At 40.5% G+C, this 16616-nt stretch overlaps 1 protein-coding gene across 1 annotated transcript in view; it reads left to right on the top strand.

Annotated features, from left to right (window-relative positions):
- Positions 1-15643: 15643 nt before the first annotated feature.
- The window catches only part of KCNU1 (potassium calcium-activated channel subfamily U member 1), a 128951-nt gene continuing 127978 nt past the window's right edge, over positions 15644-16616 (top strand). Inside the window, 1 exon segment of the mRNA XM_032288020.1 lies at positions 15644-15859. Coding sequence (XP_032143911.1) covers positions 15644-15859 — 216 coding nt within the window.

The following is a 16616-nucleotide window of genomic DNA, read 5'->3' as shown; positions in this document are numbered from 1 at the left end:
TCATTCATAGTACTTATTTTTATTTGTAATTTTACACTTGATCATTCACTTGAAAGCTGCTTGGGAGCAGGGACTCTGTGAAGCAGGATGGGCAAGTACCTGCCACCACATAGAAGCTCCTCTGTAATGACTTGTTCAATGAATGAATGAATAAAGAAACAACGACAAGCTAGCCGATTATTTTACTTAAAATATTTGCTATGATACAGTGCATTTTCATTTTAAAGACAATAAAAAGTATATTTTAACAGTTTTTTCTTTCTTTCTTTCTTTTTCAGACAGGTTCTCACTCTTGCCCAGGCTGGAGCTCACTGATGTGCTCATAGCTCACTGCAGCCTCAAGGACACCTGGGCCTCCCACCTCCATCTCCAGAGTAGCTGGGGTCACAGGCATGTGCCACCATGCCCAGCTAATTTTTTTTTTTTGTACAGAGGGATTCCCATTATGTTGTCCAGGCTGGTCTCAAACTCTCGGGCTGAAGTAATTATCTCACTTCAGCTTCTCAAAATAATGGAATTACTGGCATAAACCACTGCACCCCACCACAAATATATATCTATTTTAAACACCTATATTCTCACACTAAAAGATAGCAAATGACCCTGTATGACAATTCCTTCTGGTTTTTTTCTAAGCATACATATTTCAATATTATAGGGATAATACTGTACATTTAATGTTCTACTTTAAAAAGTTAATATTCTTTCATAATTTTCCATTACCATAAAAGGCAAGATAATCCACCAATCGATGTCTTTTCATTTAATAATGAAGTACTTTCCATTATTTTTCCACTAAAAACATAAATTCTTCTTTTGAAGTGTTTTCTGAAGTTCTCATTACTTCCTAAGGATAGATACCTTAAAAATGAGTTACTGGGTCAGGCCCTGTGGCTCTCGCCTATAATCCCAACACTTTGTGAGGCAAGGTGGGCGGGTCACTTAAGGTCAGGAATTCGAGACCAGGCTGCAGAACATGGTAAAACCCTATGTCTACTAAAAATACAAAAAATTAGCCAGGCATGATGGTGTGCCCCTGTAATCCCAGCTACTCAGAAGGCTGAGACATGAGAATCACTTGAACCAGGGAGACAGAGGTTGCTGTGAGCAGAGATCGTGCCACTGCACTCCAGCCTGGGCAACAGAGTGAGACTCTGTCTCAAAAATAAAAATAAAATTAAAATTAAAAAATAACATGAATTACTGAGTTAACAAAATAAATATTTTGATAATTCTGCAATATTTACATTTTTAACAGCTGAATATGAGGCAACATTTTTGCACTCATGACAAAGAAAACTTTCTTTGAGTTTCGAGATTGTTATCAAATATTAGCTGTTGTCTTTATCACTGAGTGTTCATATTTCTTTCCATTTTTCTGATAGTGTTCAGCATTGCTTAAAACTGTATGACTTACTTATAAGAGGTACCAAATTTTGTACCAATTATTTGTTGTAAAAACATATTGCTTGGTTTTAATTTTATGATGTTTATGAACTATAAGGAATTCGTTATATAAGCAAAGAAATCTATTTTTTTCATTCTTTTTATGCTTAGAAAGTCTTTTCCCCACCATATCATATAAATAGTAACTAAATTTTTTCTGGCTTTAATTTTTTCTGCTTAAAATACATTTATTAGCAAATCACACTCTAAAATTAAGAGGAGACATGGTATGCTTTGGGATCAAAAGATTGGGCCATCTATTCCTAATTAAGTCTGTGATCCTAGACACATCAATTCACATCCTAGAGTTAATTGGGCATCATAACACTCATTATTAAGGACTGTTATTGTAAAGGAACTCGAAAATGGCTAGATCTCAAAAATGTTATTTCTTCCTCCTTCTTTCTCCCCTTTTCACATATGCTCATTCTTACATTTTATGACATTTTCTCATTTGGAATGACTCTGTCTTCTTTATTCTCTGAATTTTACCTGGTCATTATTACTCTCCCTTCCTTAAAAACAGTACCAGATCTTACATCCCTACTTTGGGTTGCACTCTTGAGGTTATAATTAAGTATTAATTTTTTTCATAGTTTTTCATTTTGTGTGTGTGTTTGCTCTCTTCACATAGTTATCTCTTCCAGTAAACTCATTGTTTAAAATATGAACAGATTTTGCAAGATGTTGTGAAGGATGCAAAAGAAGATCTGAAATTCTCAGCTTCCTACCCTACCCAAACCAAGGAGATAGTACTTTAAAAAGATAAAGGGAAGGAACAACCTAATCCCAGACAGGTGCACCAAGCAAGGAATGCCAAACGACGTATTATAGGTTATAGCCTCTTCCTGATGCATTTCAGAACTCTGGAGCTGTTCCCAGGTTCTCAGCACAGTCTCCAGAGTTCAAACCTCAAACCTGACATACTTCCAGATGACCTTGGCTCCACCTGCTAGAGCTCACTTCTTCCTGTCTCCCAGGGGACAACAGCTCCTGCAAAGAACTACACCCTCCTAATCTGGCTGCTCCTCAGAAAAGCTCTTGTCTGTGTAGGCTGCAAAATGCAGCTAATTAGGTGTGGTGACCGGCTTCAGCCTTTCCTGTGCTCTCCACTTTTCTCCCATTCCCACCCCCTTTTCTTTCTCGTTAGACTGAAGAGGTCCCCTTAGATACAGTATGATTTCCAAATCAGAGTGGTGGAGGCAATCAGGAGAGTTACATCAAGCCATTAAAGATCCTTCATTAACATGGAGTGCCCCTTTGTAATGAACCATGTGGCCAGAAAGAGGAAGGAGGTTTAACCTCTCTGCAGAGAAGCAGCCTCAGTTGCTGAAGGTTTCACCAAACAAGACAAAGGCAGCAGCTTGCAGCAGATCCATCTGTAAAGCTTAATAGTGACAGCAATGATTCTGGAGCCTGCTAGACTGAGCTGTGAGTCAAAATCACCACTTACTCGCTCAGAGACAATGGGCAAATCACTGAATGTCTCTGCCTCTGAAATTTTTAAACTCTAAAACGGATCAGTTTATATCTACGGTGAACCCCAAATATCTAAGCCTGGTCTCAGTCAATTAAGGAAGTTTATTTTGCCAAAGTTACAGCCACACATCTGTGACACAGCCTCAGGAGGTCCTGATGACATGTGCCCAAGGTGGCCGGGGTGCATCTTGGTTTTATACATTTTAGGGAGACATGACACCTCAATCAATATGTGAAGATGTACATTGGTTTGATCCAGAAACACGGGATAACTCAATGCAGAGAAGGGGATCCAGGGAACAGGTAAATAAGAGACAAAAGGTTTCGTTTTTCTGGTTTCTGATTAGCCTTTCCAAAGGAGGCAATCAGATATGCATTTATCTCCTCTGAATAGAATGGGAGGCCAGTTTGCCCCAAGCGGTTCCCAGCTTGACTTTTCCCTTTAACTTAGTGATTTGGGGGTCCCAAGATTTGTTTTTCCTTTCACGCTACTATGCATTCACTGTTGAGATGATTTAGTGAGGCAGTCTGCAAAGAGTGTTTAATATAGAACTTTATGCTCAATAAATGACAGCTGTTATTACAGTGGTTCCCCTTTATCCACAGGGCATATGTTCCAAGACTCTGAGTGGATGTCTGAAACCTCATCTGTGCATACAGTACTCTGATTTCTCCTACTCATGCATAGCTACAATAAAATGTGATTTATCAGTTAAGCACACTAAGATATTAATGACAATAACTAATATCAATATAGAACAATTACAACAATATCTTGTTCACAATTTCACAGACAGATTTGCTCTTACTGTATCTCTTAGCAACCTCAGCATACAATTTCTTTTCTTTCATTATGAAGAACTTTCACCTTTTCAGTTAAAAAAGCACTTGATGGCTTCTCTTTGGCAGATCTGAATTGCCAGCATCACTAAGGTTGCATTTCGGGGCCATTATAAATGAAGCCGCGTCATTCATCTCGGGTAATACCTGAGGTTTGTTGTCCCACAGCCATGGAAAACTATGATTTAGATACACCAGGGTGAGGCTCAGAGCAGAAGTTTAATTAGCAAAAGAAAGGAAAGCTCTCTTTCTGCAGAGAGGGGTCTCTGTGAAAACGAGTTGCCAGTTCCTTGGTGAAATGCACAGGGTTTTAGACTAGCTTGAGGAGGTGGTGCCTGATTTACATAGGAGACGAATAATTGGTTGGACCAGATGTGCCATTCACATAGTGTGCAAAGAGGCTGGCCACCCCACTCTAATATGTTATCATGCAGACAGGTTGTCTATCTGGCTGGGGCCATGTTGCCTGCTTCTTTACTCTACACGTGGCAACAAAGAAATGGGAAGATGGAGCCTCTATGTTAAGCATGCCTGGCTTCCAAGTAGCCCCTGTCTATTGGCACAGCTGCTGGCACTCACCAGTGCGATCTTCCAGCTTGCCTATCTATATCTGCAGCCCCATTTTTTAGGCTGCTGTTTTTTAAGAAAGAAATAATTTGAGGATTGCTTTTTATTAAAAGAAAAATTCTACCGAGGACTCTCTTACCTTCACTATCTGCCTAAATAGTTTCTTTTTAGCTCCTGTATCATAAGGGCGACTTGAACCCAACCACTACGATACCACAATAGTCGGTCTAATAGCCAAGTGGGCTCCCAAGTGACTAGTGGGCGGGGAGTAGCGACAGCGTGGGTCCCCTGTATAAAAGAGTTCATGTCGTTGGTGGGGGGTGGAGCAGGATGAGGCAAAATTTTATCACACTACTCAGAATGGTGTACAATTTAAAACACAGGCATTTTTTATTTCTGCAATTTCCTACTTAATATTTTCAGATTACAGTGCTGAAAGCACGGAAAGTGAAGCTGTTGATGACGGGACCTGCTGTATTGAGCGTCTGAGTGCTATTGAACTTGAGGGCTTGATACTTCAGATTTAGAAAGTGCTTTACTCATAGTACCTAACTAGATCCTATGATATCTATGACGCTCCACGGTAGGTATTCTATCTCCATGGATTCTGTAGTGTTTTTTTTTGTTGTTGTTGTTTTCCAGATCTGGTAAGTTGCAAAGCCAGGACTCAAGGCCCTCCCTGGAGGATCCAGGGCACTTTTCCCCTGACCACAGGCCCTCTTGCCTTTCCAGTGGAGGAGCTCCAATTCATGGAGGCTGTGATTTCCCTGTGAATAATGAGCTTCTAAACAATGGACAGTGGTTTGTTTGGGTTGTTTCATTCCATCCACTGGAATCAGCCAGGTAGTATTGAAGCCCAGAAGCCTCGGCTACTATGTGCTATCAATTTGTTCAATGGTTATTCAAGGAGCAGGTGATTTCCATTAGATTGCCTATTAAATGGGAATGTTTGTTTTTCAAACTGGAAACTCTCAGCAAACAGAGAAGCAGAGCTGGCTGGTCTGCCACCCCTCCTCACCCAGGAGCCACTGTCTCCAGGCCCACCTTGGGTGGGAAGGGTAACAATGCAGTTATCTGGGTGTTGTGTGGTTAAGCCAGGGAACTAGACTCTGAACATGGCCACTGCCAACTGTTACCTTACTCCAGCGGTGAGAAGGATATGAAATGGGTCAGGGAGGGAAAACGGCCACCAGTGTGTGACAGAGAGGTTTACAGAAAGACTCCAGAAACCAAAATTGCTCCTGGAGAAGGGGTTAGAGAGAACTCACAAAGCCAAGAAAGTCCTGCGTGATCGTTCTAACATCACCATAGTCTTTCTGGGGAAAATGAGTTAATTTCCTTCTGCCTTTCTGTGTTTTGTTTTGTATGGGCACATTAAACAGGGAAAATGGTTAAGATTCTGCCACCTATGTCTTGATTTCTGTTACATCTTAGTGATCTATGATTGAGATCATCTTGCAACATGGTCTTTGCTGCAAGAAAAGCCCATGCTCATGAAGATATTTTGAGGGGAGATGCAATAAACGAGTTTGTTTTTTAGTTCTTTCTCTAAGTTTACTAATCCAAGGATGGTGATCCAGAACAAGGATGAACTTTGCAAATCTAAATCCTCTCTAGATTTTCACGCATTACCTGTGTTACACGTAACAACCCTGCCTAGTCATACAAATGAGATTCACATGCACAGACCCAAGCATGTGTCCTTCCAGCTTCGTTCAGGTGAGCACCAAGGTAATTGCCGGGAAAGTCATCAGGGGCTCTCCTGTCTCTCATTGTTAATCAGGACTGCATTTCTTTCCCCCCACTCTGATGAGTGACTGCAAAGATGTGATTTCTGAAGGGTTTATTTGGCATACCCCAGGGCAAAAAAAAAAAAAAAAAAAAAAAAAAAAACTTTTCCTTAAAAAGGGGGTGGAAGGTGGATAGGGGGAGGAGTCCCTAAGAGCAAAGGTTAGACAATGTTGCCCCCTAGTGGCAAAATTTCCCAAGAACAACCTTTACTTTGGAGAAACTGCAATGACACTGGCTTGTCAAGGACTGAACACCGGGTGCTCCATACACAGCACACACCCGGAGAGGAAGGAGTCTTTGCTCAGAGATGGCCACTCCATAGAATTTTGCTATCTTGACAAGCGAATAAAATCTTGTCACCAAATTGCTATGCTTTCTTCTTTCACTATCTCTCCATGCCACAAAGGATTTGATCTTTATCTTATCTGTAGCACTCTCTTTTCTCCCATCAGTTCAATGCTTGTTAAAAATAAGATTAGAAGATATTTTACAACACACAGGATTTGGCAAATTAAAGGTTTTGCCAAATAAGCTTGCCATTAGTCCTTATGGCTGCTTGCCATCATAGGATTTTCTTTTTTTCTCCAAAATACTATGCGTTTGGGTGAATTGGGGTAGCTCTGCTTTTGCAGAACAAATTTTGAAGAACAAATTCTTCTGCCTGGGTCTCAGTTTCTCCTTTTTAAAACAGAATGAACAGGACTAAGTGCTAAGCAGATGTAATGCCCAGTGATTCTTGAACCCCAATACTTATCTATATGGTTTTTGCATTTTATATTCCAAAGACCCATACTTCAAGGACATGCTGAAAAAAGAAAATAGTGTATTAATGCAAACAGCTCCACATCAAGGGCATTGCATAAAAAGGCAGTTTTTAGACAAATGCAATTAAAATCACCATACTGATGAAGAAAGTCTGAAATACCAATAAGGAGGGCAACATTATCCTTTGATGGGAGAAAGAAAAAAGCTGGCTGAATAAGTAAAGCTCTGCATGAAAATATGTTAATCAGTTTCATGGTAGTTCATTTGCCTCGTGCATGCACCTTATAGCATTTGTATGAATTTTCTTGTAAATATACGAATTAAAATAAATTTTATTATGGAGAGTTATTTTATCTATGGCGTTTTAGTTTCTCTCTTAATTGAAAAACCACAGGGCTTTCCACAAACCAAAGATGGACCTAACAGCCAGTCCTTTCAACTCCTGCCAGAGCTCGCAAGAAGCTGGGGGTTTGTGCTGAGGAGTGTTTGCATGAACGTGCGAATTCAATGGGCTCGGATACAGAAAAGATGGCTTTCATCTCTTATGCTGGTGGTGACAACTGTTTTTTAACCCAAGCCTCATGTTGGGACTCAAACAAATGCACAGTTCGGTGTAATTAGGATTTTGGAAACACGTTCACAGAGCACCCACAGAAACAATGCAACCAGCCATGGGCCAATGCTTGGTGATTTGCTTTAGTCTTTTAATGATAGACCACTCATTCCAAACAGCAGCAGTAGAGAGGATGGGCAAAGGGCTGGCATTGGAAGCTTGGCCAGAGTTGCTGGTCAGAACTGCCAATAGTGAGCCTCCACTGTTGTCTCCTTCACTCTGCATTGTGGTGGGCATTAAGCATTCCAATAAAATCACCAGCTTGATGCTCAGCTGGTCTGATTGCGGAAGAGACTGATTGCATTATTCATTCTCATAAAAAGATTTTTAGGACTCTCAAGGATCTATAGAGATTATATTTTTTAAAAAGCTCCAGAGTTATCAACAGTTTAATTTATCCTTCTATTCTCTCAAAAGGAACAAAATCACAGAAGGCAATAGGCAGAGCCTAGACAGAAAACAGGTTTTTGCTGAGGCTGAACGAGTTTGGAAGCCCTGCATGTTATGGGATGGGGTGCACCCGTCTTTGTCTCTTATTTTCTCTTATTCATTCCCCTTTCCACTTTTTTTTTTCCAGACAGGTTCCTCCATCTTCTTTAAAAAATAAATAAATGAAAAATAAACAACACCCTCCCCACCAAAAAGAGCACCAAAACAACAAAAACTTGCTGCTTGCTGATTCCCTATGAAATACTTCCATCTACTGGCTGAATGGAGAAGACTCATTTCTTAACATTTGTTGTTGAATTTGTACCACAATTTATGAACACCACTCTTCAAGCATTTAATACAAAAAAATAGGAATCACAAGTCTGAAAATTAAAGAAATTGAGAAATGTTTTACTGTATATTTTGCAATTGACTCAAGTAATGCCCCCATGTATTTGATATAGGCATGAACATACAAATGCACTTTGCAAACACCCAGAATGAGGCACAGGTCTGTAGGACTGCAGAAAGCAAATTAGTGAGAAAAAAGGAATTGAAAGACTAGGGAGAGCAATGGGAAGAGATGATCTTTCTATCAAGCCGGTCGGGATATTTTAAATCAGACCACATAGGGAACAAGGCTGTGGCATTAGAGATGAAATCAAAGACAGTGACCAAGGCAACCACATTCTCTCTATGAAGAAAAGTAATTCCGTGAGATCTAAAAAGAAACCAAATTGGATTTCAAGTTACGTTATTAAAGGGGATGCCTTCAATAAAAAGCCATTCAGAAATGGTGCTTCTTCCTTTGTGTTCATTTTTTAAGAGTCCATTTGGAGAATAAGGTCAGATTCTAGAAATATGGTAAGGTGTTTACAATCTATTACAGAAACGATCTAAGATTACAGAATAAAAGATTGGTAGTATGTCAGTGCCAGAAGGGTTCTCAGAGATCAGCCTAGACTCTTCTTTATACTGATGAGAAAATTATGCTTCAGGGAGAAGAACAAACTTGTTCTGAATCTTATATTTTAGAAGTATATTAACAAATTCAACAAAAAATACAAACAAAAGTCAAGGTTTCCATATGGAGTTTAAATGCAATTACATTGTTCATAATATTCTTTCCAGAGTTGTTAGTTTCTAAAAGCAGATCCCTATGCACACCAGAGCATCACAGGCATTCTGCTGTTGGGTTAACGTTCATATCACAGTTCTTCATATCAAGAACTCAGCAGTTCTTGCTGCAGTTTGTCCACTAAGAATAAACAGGGAACAACAGACTGCAGAGAAAGTACAGTGCCTTTTTCAAACGTTAAGTCTCAATAGGTCATGGGGCTAAATAAAATATGGATTAAATTATGTTCCCTCATTAGCTGGGCATGGTGGTGCGTACCTGTAGTCCCAGCTACTTAGGAGGCTGAGACAGGAGAATCACTTGACCCTGGGAGGCAGAGGTTACAGTGAACACAGATCGTGCCACTGTACTCCAACCTGGGTGACAGAGTGAGATCTGTAGGAAAAAAAAAAAGTGCCCTCAAAAGGAAGCTTCTCTAAAAGTAATTAATGTGTTATGTACCCTATTGGTGAAATTTAAAAAGAAGAGTTAAACCAGAAATGAATTCTTAAGGTCTAGGGTAAAGACTTGGTGACTTATATAACTCCATGTACACACCTTGAGAAACTGAAGCGCTAATCTTTAAGTCAATTTCTGTGGTGATAGATACAAGAACGCAGCAAGAAGAGATTTACCCAGAAGCAGCTGGCTGGGATGGGCTTTCACCATGACTCCAGGGCTCTGTGGCATAACAGCCATTTCCAGCCCTAATTTCAGACCTACTTTTGCTATTGACTGGCTGCATGAATTGAAGATTCAGGCTTAGGGTTTCTCAACAGTGCAATTGCCCAATGGTACGAATGGGCTCTAAGGATATAAAATAAACCTCTGCTTATAGAAATAAAGAAATGTGGGGTTACGTGCAATGGATGGATTTAGGCATTTAAAAGGCAACATTACAATATAATTTATTACTTCCAGAAGCATTGCACACACACACACACACACACACACACACAGACACACATACACACACACACATTCATGAGTGCTGCTATCTACACTTAAAAATGTAATTCTTACTTTCCTTTCCCAGATATGGCATGTTTCTTGAAAAGAGTGAATTTTAAAAATTAAACATTTATCCAATCCCATTATAAAGTATAATTTTCCAGAATATTTGAGTGCCCAGAGGTAAATTACAGAAATGTGTACAAAGTGAAGCAATTTTTCTAATCAAATCAGACATGTTAAAAAATTCATCTGAACTAAAAAAAAAAAAAAAAAAGAAAAAGAAAAAAGTATTCTGTGGTACAGCCTTCATTTCTTAGATTTACTATTAAAGACACAGCAGTGAAAATTTCCCAGAACCACCAAGAGATATCACTCAGAGACCTAGGATCAGCTTTGATGCTTCTGGCCCTCACGTCCCAAATGCTGACTTTTCTCCCAGACATCACTCACACCCGCCCACTTGTATCTCTTCCCGCTAGCCCTGTCCCATCGGGACTAGTATCCTACCACTGTAGAGACCAGCTGTCTCTGCATGGAAACCAGTGTGATCCTTTTACAATGGAAATGCAATCACTTACCTCCCTTCTTTAGAACCCATCAAATATTTCCTCTTGACTTTAGAATGAAGTCGTTCTTGGTTTTTAGCCTAAACTGGAACAGAAAACCTTGCATAATCTGGTTCCCTTTGAGACAGCCAGGTGGAACGGGTCCCCGGAAAAACTCCAACCAGCCTGCGCACTAGGAGGAATGCGCATTGAGGTGGAGATACAGAAGTTCATGCCATTAGCCACAGGAAGGAGCCTGGCCCCTCCTCTTCCTGTGTGGCACCTGGGATTCAAGCTGCATGTGGGAAGCGCCTTAGCAGGGGACTCTGACCTTGCCAGAGTCCCTGTTTCCCCCTTTTCTTCCTCTTCACCCAATAAAACTGTCTATTCTGTCACCATTCAAACCATCTGGAGGCCTAAATTTTCATGGCCATATGACAGACAAAGATCGCATCTTTAGCCAAACTAAGGAAAAGTCCTGCAACACCTTTATACAGGCCCAGCCTTCTCTGGGGTCACTGCTTTCCATCTGGCCAATGGAATGCCCTTCAGAAGTTCATTCTCCTTCCCACATATTTTATCTGCCTGAACATGCTCACCCTAGCCTCCTTAACCCCTTAGTGGTCCTGGCCTGGGAAGCTTCCCCTCCTTCAGACGTCAGCTTCAAATGTCACATACTTGAGGTAGCTTTCTTGACCTCTCTCCTCACTAGATTTATTTTCTAAACACTTTTTGCAGTTTGTCATTGTAAACATCTTCCTCAGTTAACTCAATCCTCTATGAGGGAATGAACTAGATTTGTTCTGGTGACCCTGGTGCTCCCAGTGCTTGACATAAGGTAGTTATTCAACACACGCACGCACGCACACACACACACACACACACACACACACACACACACACACACTTGACAAAGATTCTAGCTTGCAGTTGGTAGTCAAAAAATAGTTATTATTTTTTACTTTTAGCAAACCATCAAGGACAAGGAGAATACTACCTTCATTGCTGTGAAGGGTATTATTGCTTCAAAGTTCTCGGCCTTCCAAGTTCTGAATACTGAACTACTACCAAGCTACAAAGATCTGTGCCTAGTCACATGTCACCCATCACCAAATAACTCACTAACCGAAAATAATTACCAATTTTTTTTTTGAGATGGAGTCATGCTCTGTAGCTTAGGTTAGCATGCAGTGGCATGATCTCAGCTCACTGCAACCTCCACCTCCCAAGTTGAAACAATTCTCCTGCCTCAGCCTCCCGAGTAGCTGGGATTACAGGCACCCACCACATCTGGCTAATATTTTTTTTGTATTTTTTGTAGAGAGGAGGTTTCACTATGTTGGCCAGGCTGGTCTTAAACTCCTGACCTCAGGTGATCCACTCACCTTGGCCTCCTGAAGTGCTGGGATTACAGGTATGTGCCACTGCACCTAGCCATAAATTTGCTAAGATGGTGACACTTTTTCCAAATCAGGTGCCCTTTTCATCACACACACACACACACACACTTATGCACACACATGCACATGCACATGCACACACACTATGAACCATGCATTACACACTATGGTTGGTGCTTTTGTCACAAGAACAGTTTTCAGTCAGAGGTGAGAAATATGCAGCAGAGAAATCTGGGTAACTTGGGTTAAGGTTCATGCAGATTTAGTATTTCACTCACCTAACAAATATTTTTGAGGATCAACAATGTATTCATTCAATCACCAAATATTTATAAAGTCTATATACATTCCCAGGCAGGTGCCAGGTACAATACTACACCGATTACACAGAGTAATCGGTGACTAGTAAAGCAGCGATGACACCCTGCACTTGTGAAGCTTACAGTCTTGTGAAAGGACACAGAAAACAAACCAGGAAGCAAGTAAATCACATAACAACAAATCTTGAGTACTATGAAGTGCTATAAAAGAAAGGGTCAGAATGTCATGTGAGAGACCAAGGGAGAACTGAAGGACAACAAAATAGCAACCACTACTGAAGTGAGTGCTCTGGGCAGAGGGAACAGAGGCATTGTGTTGTAAGGGCCTGCAGAAGGAAAAGGTTTGCATGTCCTCGTGGCTGAGAGGACGCAGTCTAATTGGAGCACAGCACAGATTATGTGTCTTGGGATGCAGGTGATCAGTCGCTGCAGTTTGCCAGGACTGGGCGGTTTCTCAAGGCACTGGACATTCAGTTTTGAACTTGGAATAGTTCTGAACAGCGACTGTTGGTCATGCTAGGTTCAAGACGGGTTTGAAGAGACTGACTTTGAAACCACCTGTACAATTTTCGACTCATTTGCAGACACTAGTATTATTATTAGGATAAAAGAATATTAGAGAGACAAACTGCCTGCCTATTTGAATGAAATGGAATCCCTTTTATGGATTCATAGATCAGTATCTGCAAAAAGGGAAGAGATGCCCAGGATGCATCATAATACAGCAGAATCAAAATACATTGAAAATAGTGTTAGCCCAACCAGCGCCATCCTGTAAACCCCTGCCATTTTGCACACCATGGTTAGGGTTGAAAATACCACAGGAGGGGCTTGGGCCATGAGAAACGCTCTGGCAGGTCACAGGCCTAACCGTCTGACTGCAAGAAATTCCTCCCTTATCATATCCTGCAGTTCAGCTACCCATACTGCCCCACCTCCCCTGTCCAGACCTACAACTGCTCCAGTCTGTAAGTGGGGCTTGGACTCCAGTGCTGGCTGGTGTGCCCCCCTGCAAGTCTTTGTTCAACAAGCCTGTGTTGCTGTTGAGCCGACCAACCACCGCTTGATCTCTGTATCTTTTCTCCATCCTAAGAAATAGTAAATAGCAAAAGTGAAGAAAATGAGAAAATTAAAGTGAATAATAATAGCTTAATCATTACGTAAGAGGGAAAATACTAAGTAAAGGATGTGGATGAATTTTGGCTTGGAAACTCTGATCTTGTCCAAATAGCTAGAAGAGTGTGTGTGTGTGTGTGTGTGTGTGTGTGTGTGTGTGCGCATGAGTGTGCACACACACACATGAGAGAAATTAACAAGTAATTTCTCCCCCTCTCCCTTACTTCCTCCCTCCTTCCCTCCCTTTCTTCCTTCCTTCATTCCTCTTTCCCTTCCTCCCTCCCTCCCTCCCTTTACTTTCTTCCTCCTCCTTTTTTAAAATAATGTCACTCAAAAAAAGAATAGAAATGGCTAACGGCATCTTATATTGAGTTTTATGCATTTCAAACTATGTTCACACTACCTTTTTGAATCCCTACAATAACTATCAAGTAGGTATTATCTTCCACATAAAATCAAAAGACTACAAAAATTTTAATGACTTGTTAGACATCACACAGTAACTTAATAGAAGGACTGGGCTGGAATGCAGGGCTCCTAACTCCTAGACCAGTGTCCTTCTAAACGCCACTCAATGACAGGATTTTGTAGAAATGATAGGTAAGCTTAAAGGAAGGAAATGTAACTGTGGCAGTTGTCCTAGGAAATGCTACCGTTATCTTCTGAAACAGCCTGCCCAACAACACAGAGTCACGATGGGCTCCCAAGGACAGCGCGGAGATTTCTCTTGGGTCTCTTCACCTGGTGTCAGGTCATCTTCGTAATAACTGGGGTGAACGAGGCCCTCCACTGGGTTCTGACATTTCACCTGCCACTTGTGCACACTGAAAGGCATGACATTTCTTATACCTTTGAAAACATCAGGGAAAATCAAAGAAATTTCTCTCATTCTGAACTTTACCTCTGCTGGGCCAAAAGTTTTGCTGCCAGGGCAGTAATAAAAGCAAGAAAGGGGAGGTTTCCATAAAGAAGAGACAAGTGGAACAGATTTATGGGCTGAAATAGCAATCAACCAATGACCACACTAGTTAAACTGCCTTTTCAATACCAGCATCTCTACATTATGCCTTTCTCATGTAAAGAATAAACAAAACCCTTTTTTTCTGTTTCAAGGTAATCTTGAGTTTTATTGTGTGTAATTATGGAGTATAACATGATATTTTTTGGATTGATGCATCAGAGATACACATATTTTCAAGGCACATGTGATAATTTAATACATTCACATAATTTGTACAGAGCAAGTCAGTGTACTTGGGATATCAATCAACTTAAATATTTGTATTTTCTTTATGCTAGAAACATTCAAATTATTCTCTTCTAGCTATTTTGAAATGTACAATAGATTATTATAAACTGTAGTCACCTCACTGATATATTGAACATTAGATGTTATTTCTTCTATCAAATCAAATATTTATACCCATTAATCAACTTCTCTTTATCCCAATTCTTTCTTCTGCCACCTTTCCCAGCCTTTAATACCCATGAATCTACTCTCTATCTTTATGAGATCCGCTGTTTTAGCTCCCACATATGAGTACAAATGAAAAATGCTCTTTCAATATACTTACACATAGTGAAACAGCAACTGCAGTCCTGCAAATTCAAGTATCTATCATCTCACATAGTTCATCTTTTGTGTGCATATGTAGCAAGAGCCCTTAAAATCTACTCTTTCAGCAAAAATCACGAATAGAAAATAATTTCATTAATTATATTCTTTGTTCTGTACACTAGATCTTCTAGACTTATTAATCCTGCCTATCTGCTCCTTTATTTAAAGGATAAACAAAAACCTTAAGGTACTTCTCTCTTCTGCCCTTCCAAGCTTACTAAGAACATGGCATCCTCCCAGATGGAGAACCAACTCATTCACACACGTCGTTGGCTGTCGTTTCACTCAAAAGAAGTTGATTTGAAATTATTTCACTGCATTAACAGATAACCAGCTGATCATTGCCACAGAGAATCGGATTTCCTCAAGGCACAGAGAAAGTAACAATAGGATCTAGAATTCTAGTTTTTTTACTACTCATATTGTAGGCCCCAGCCATCTCCAGTTGTGTATTCATTCAACAACCCAAGAGCTGGCACCAGGGGGTGGGCAGACCTGATGGAACCTCTCACTGGTTATCACACCTAGCATTGGAACACTGTGGTACAGTGAACTCTGACTCCTGAAATTGTTACCAGGCGACCACTATGTCATCAAATGGCCCAGCGATTCTGTCTACTGATGTCTCAAACATGTTTCAGACATGTTCAGACTAAGTTCGGACTTAGTTCACACTAAGCTAAAAGATGAAAATGGGGAAGACGTGGCAAAAATTTCCTGTACAACTGAGATCCAAACAGCATTCATTCTCTCCTCTATTTTAACCTTCTTCAGTGGACTCATCATCCTGTTGATCTTCAGGCTGATCTGGAGAGCTGCTAAAAAACGGCAAATCAACAAGGCAACAGGGATTATCTTGGTCAGTTTCCTTATTAGGGATCCCTGTGTGTGAAGTCAGAGACGGGTTTGGGGTAGGTTTGTGTTTAGCAAAAGATCTAGGCTTCATTCAATGTTTCAGGCTAACAGACTCAGCATCTATGGCCTGGTCCCTCAGAAAGGGTAGTAAACCAGACCCCAGGCCACATTCTGAAGCCTGCAGAGACAGGGCCAGGCTTCTTGTTTCTCCCATCACTGGAAAAAGCAGTGTCTTATGTGGATGATGATTAATGTTAGCTCTGGAAACAGAGGTCACTGTTCTGAAAAAAAGGTTCATAAACATTATGTCCATGGCTCTATCTTGAATCTTAACAAGACAACTGTGCTAGGTCGTAGAAAAGAGGTGAAAAGGAACAAGACATCAACGTCAACTCCACTTTCATAAATCGTTTGTGCATAATGCATATGTACTGACATGCATACATTGCCTTTTGTATACCATGTAAAGACAACACACTGAGTTGCACATACACACAGAAGCCCACGCACACACACATGCACCATCCAGCCATAAAGGCAAGGACACTTCTTATACCCAAACAAGCTTAGCAGGAGTTGGTGTTGTTGAATAACAGCTGGCAAACAATGATGATGAGAATAAATAATGTATTATACAGATAAGGCATTGCTTAAGAGCTTGAAATAAAACTCTCAAATGCTGTGTAATGGATGTCCTATTACCAGAGGTCAAAGGTGAAGAGTTTTATTTACTCTGTGTAGTTTGTTTCCATTTTTGCTTC

Source organism: Sapajus apella, unplaced genomic scaffold (genome assembly GCF_009761245.1).
Source record: "Sapajus apella isolate SASKATOON/1434 unplaced genomic scaffold, GSC_monkey_1.0 scaffold21, whole genome shotgun sequence".
In the NCBI taxonomy this organism is placed as follows: domain Eukaryota; kingdom Metazoa; phylum Chordata; class Mammalia; order Primates; family Cebidae; genus Sapajus; species Sapajus apella.
The sequence above is the reverse complement of the archived record's forward strand: the minus strand, read 5'-3'. Positions and strand labels throughout refer to the sequence as shown.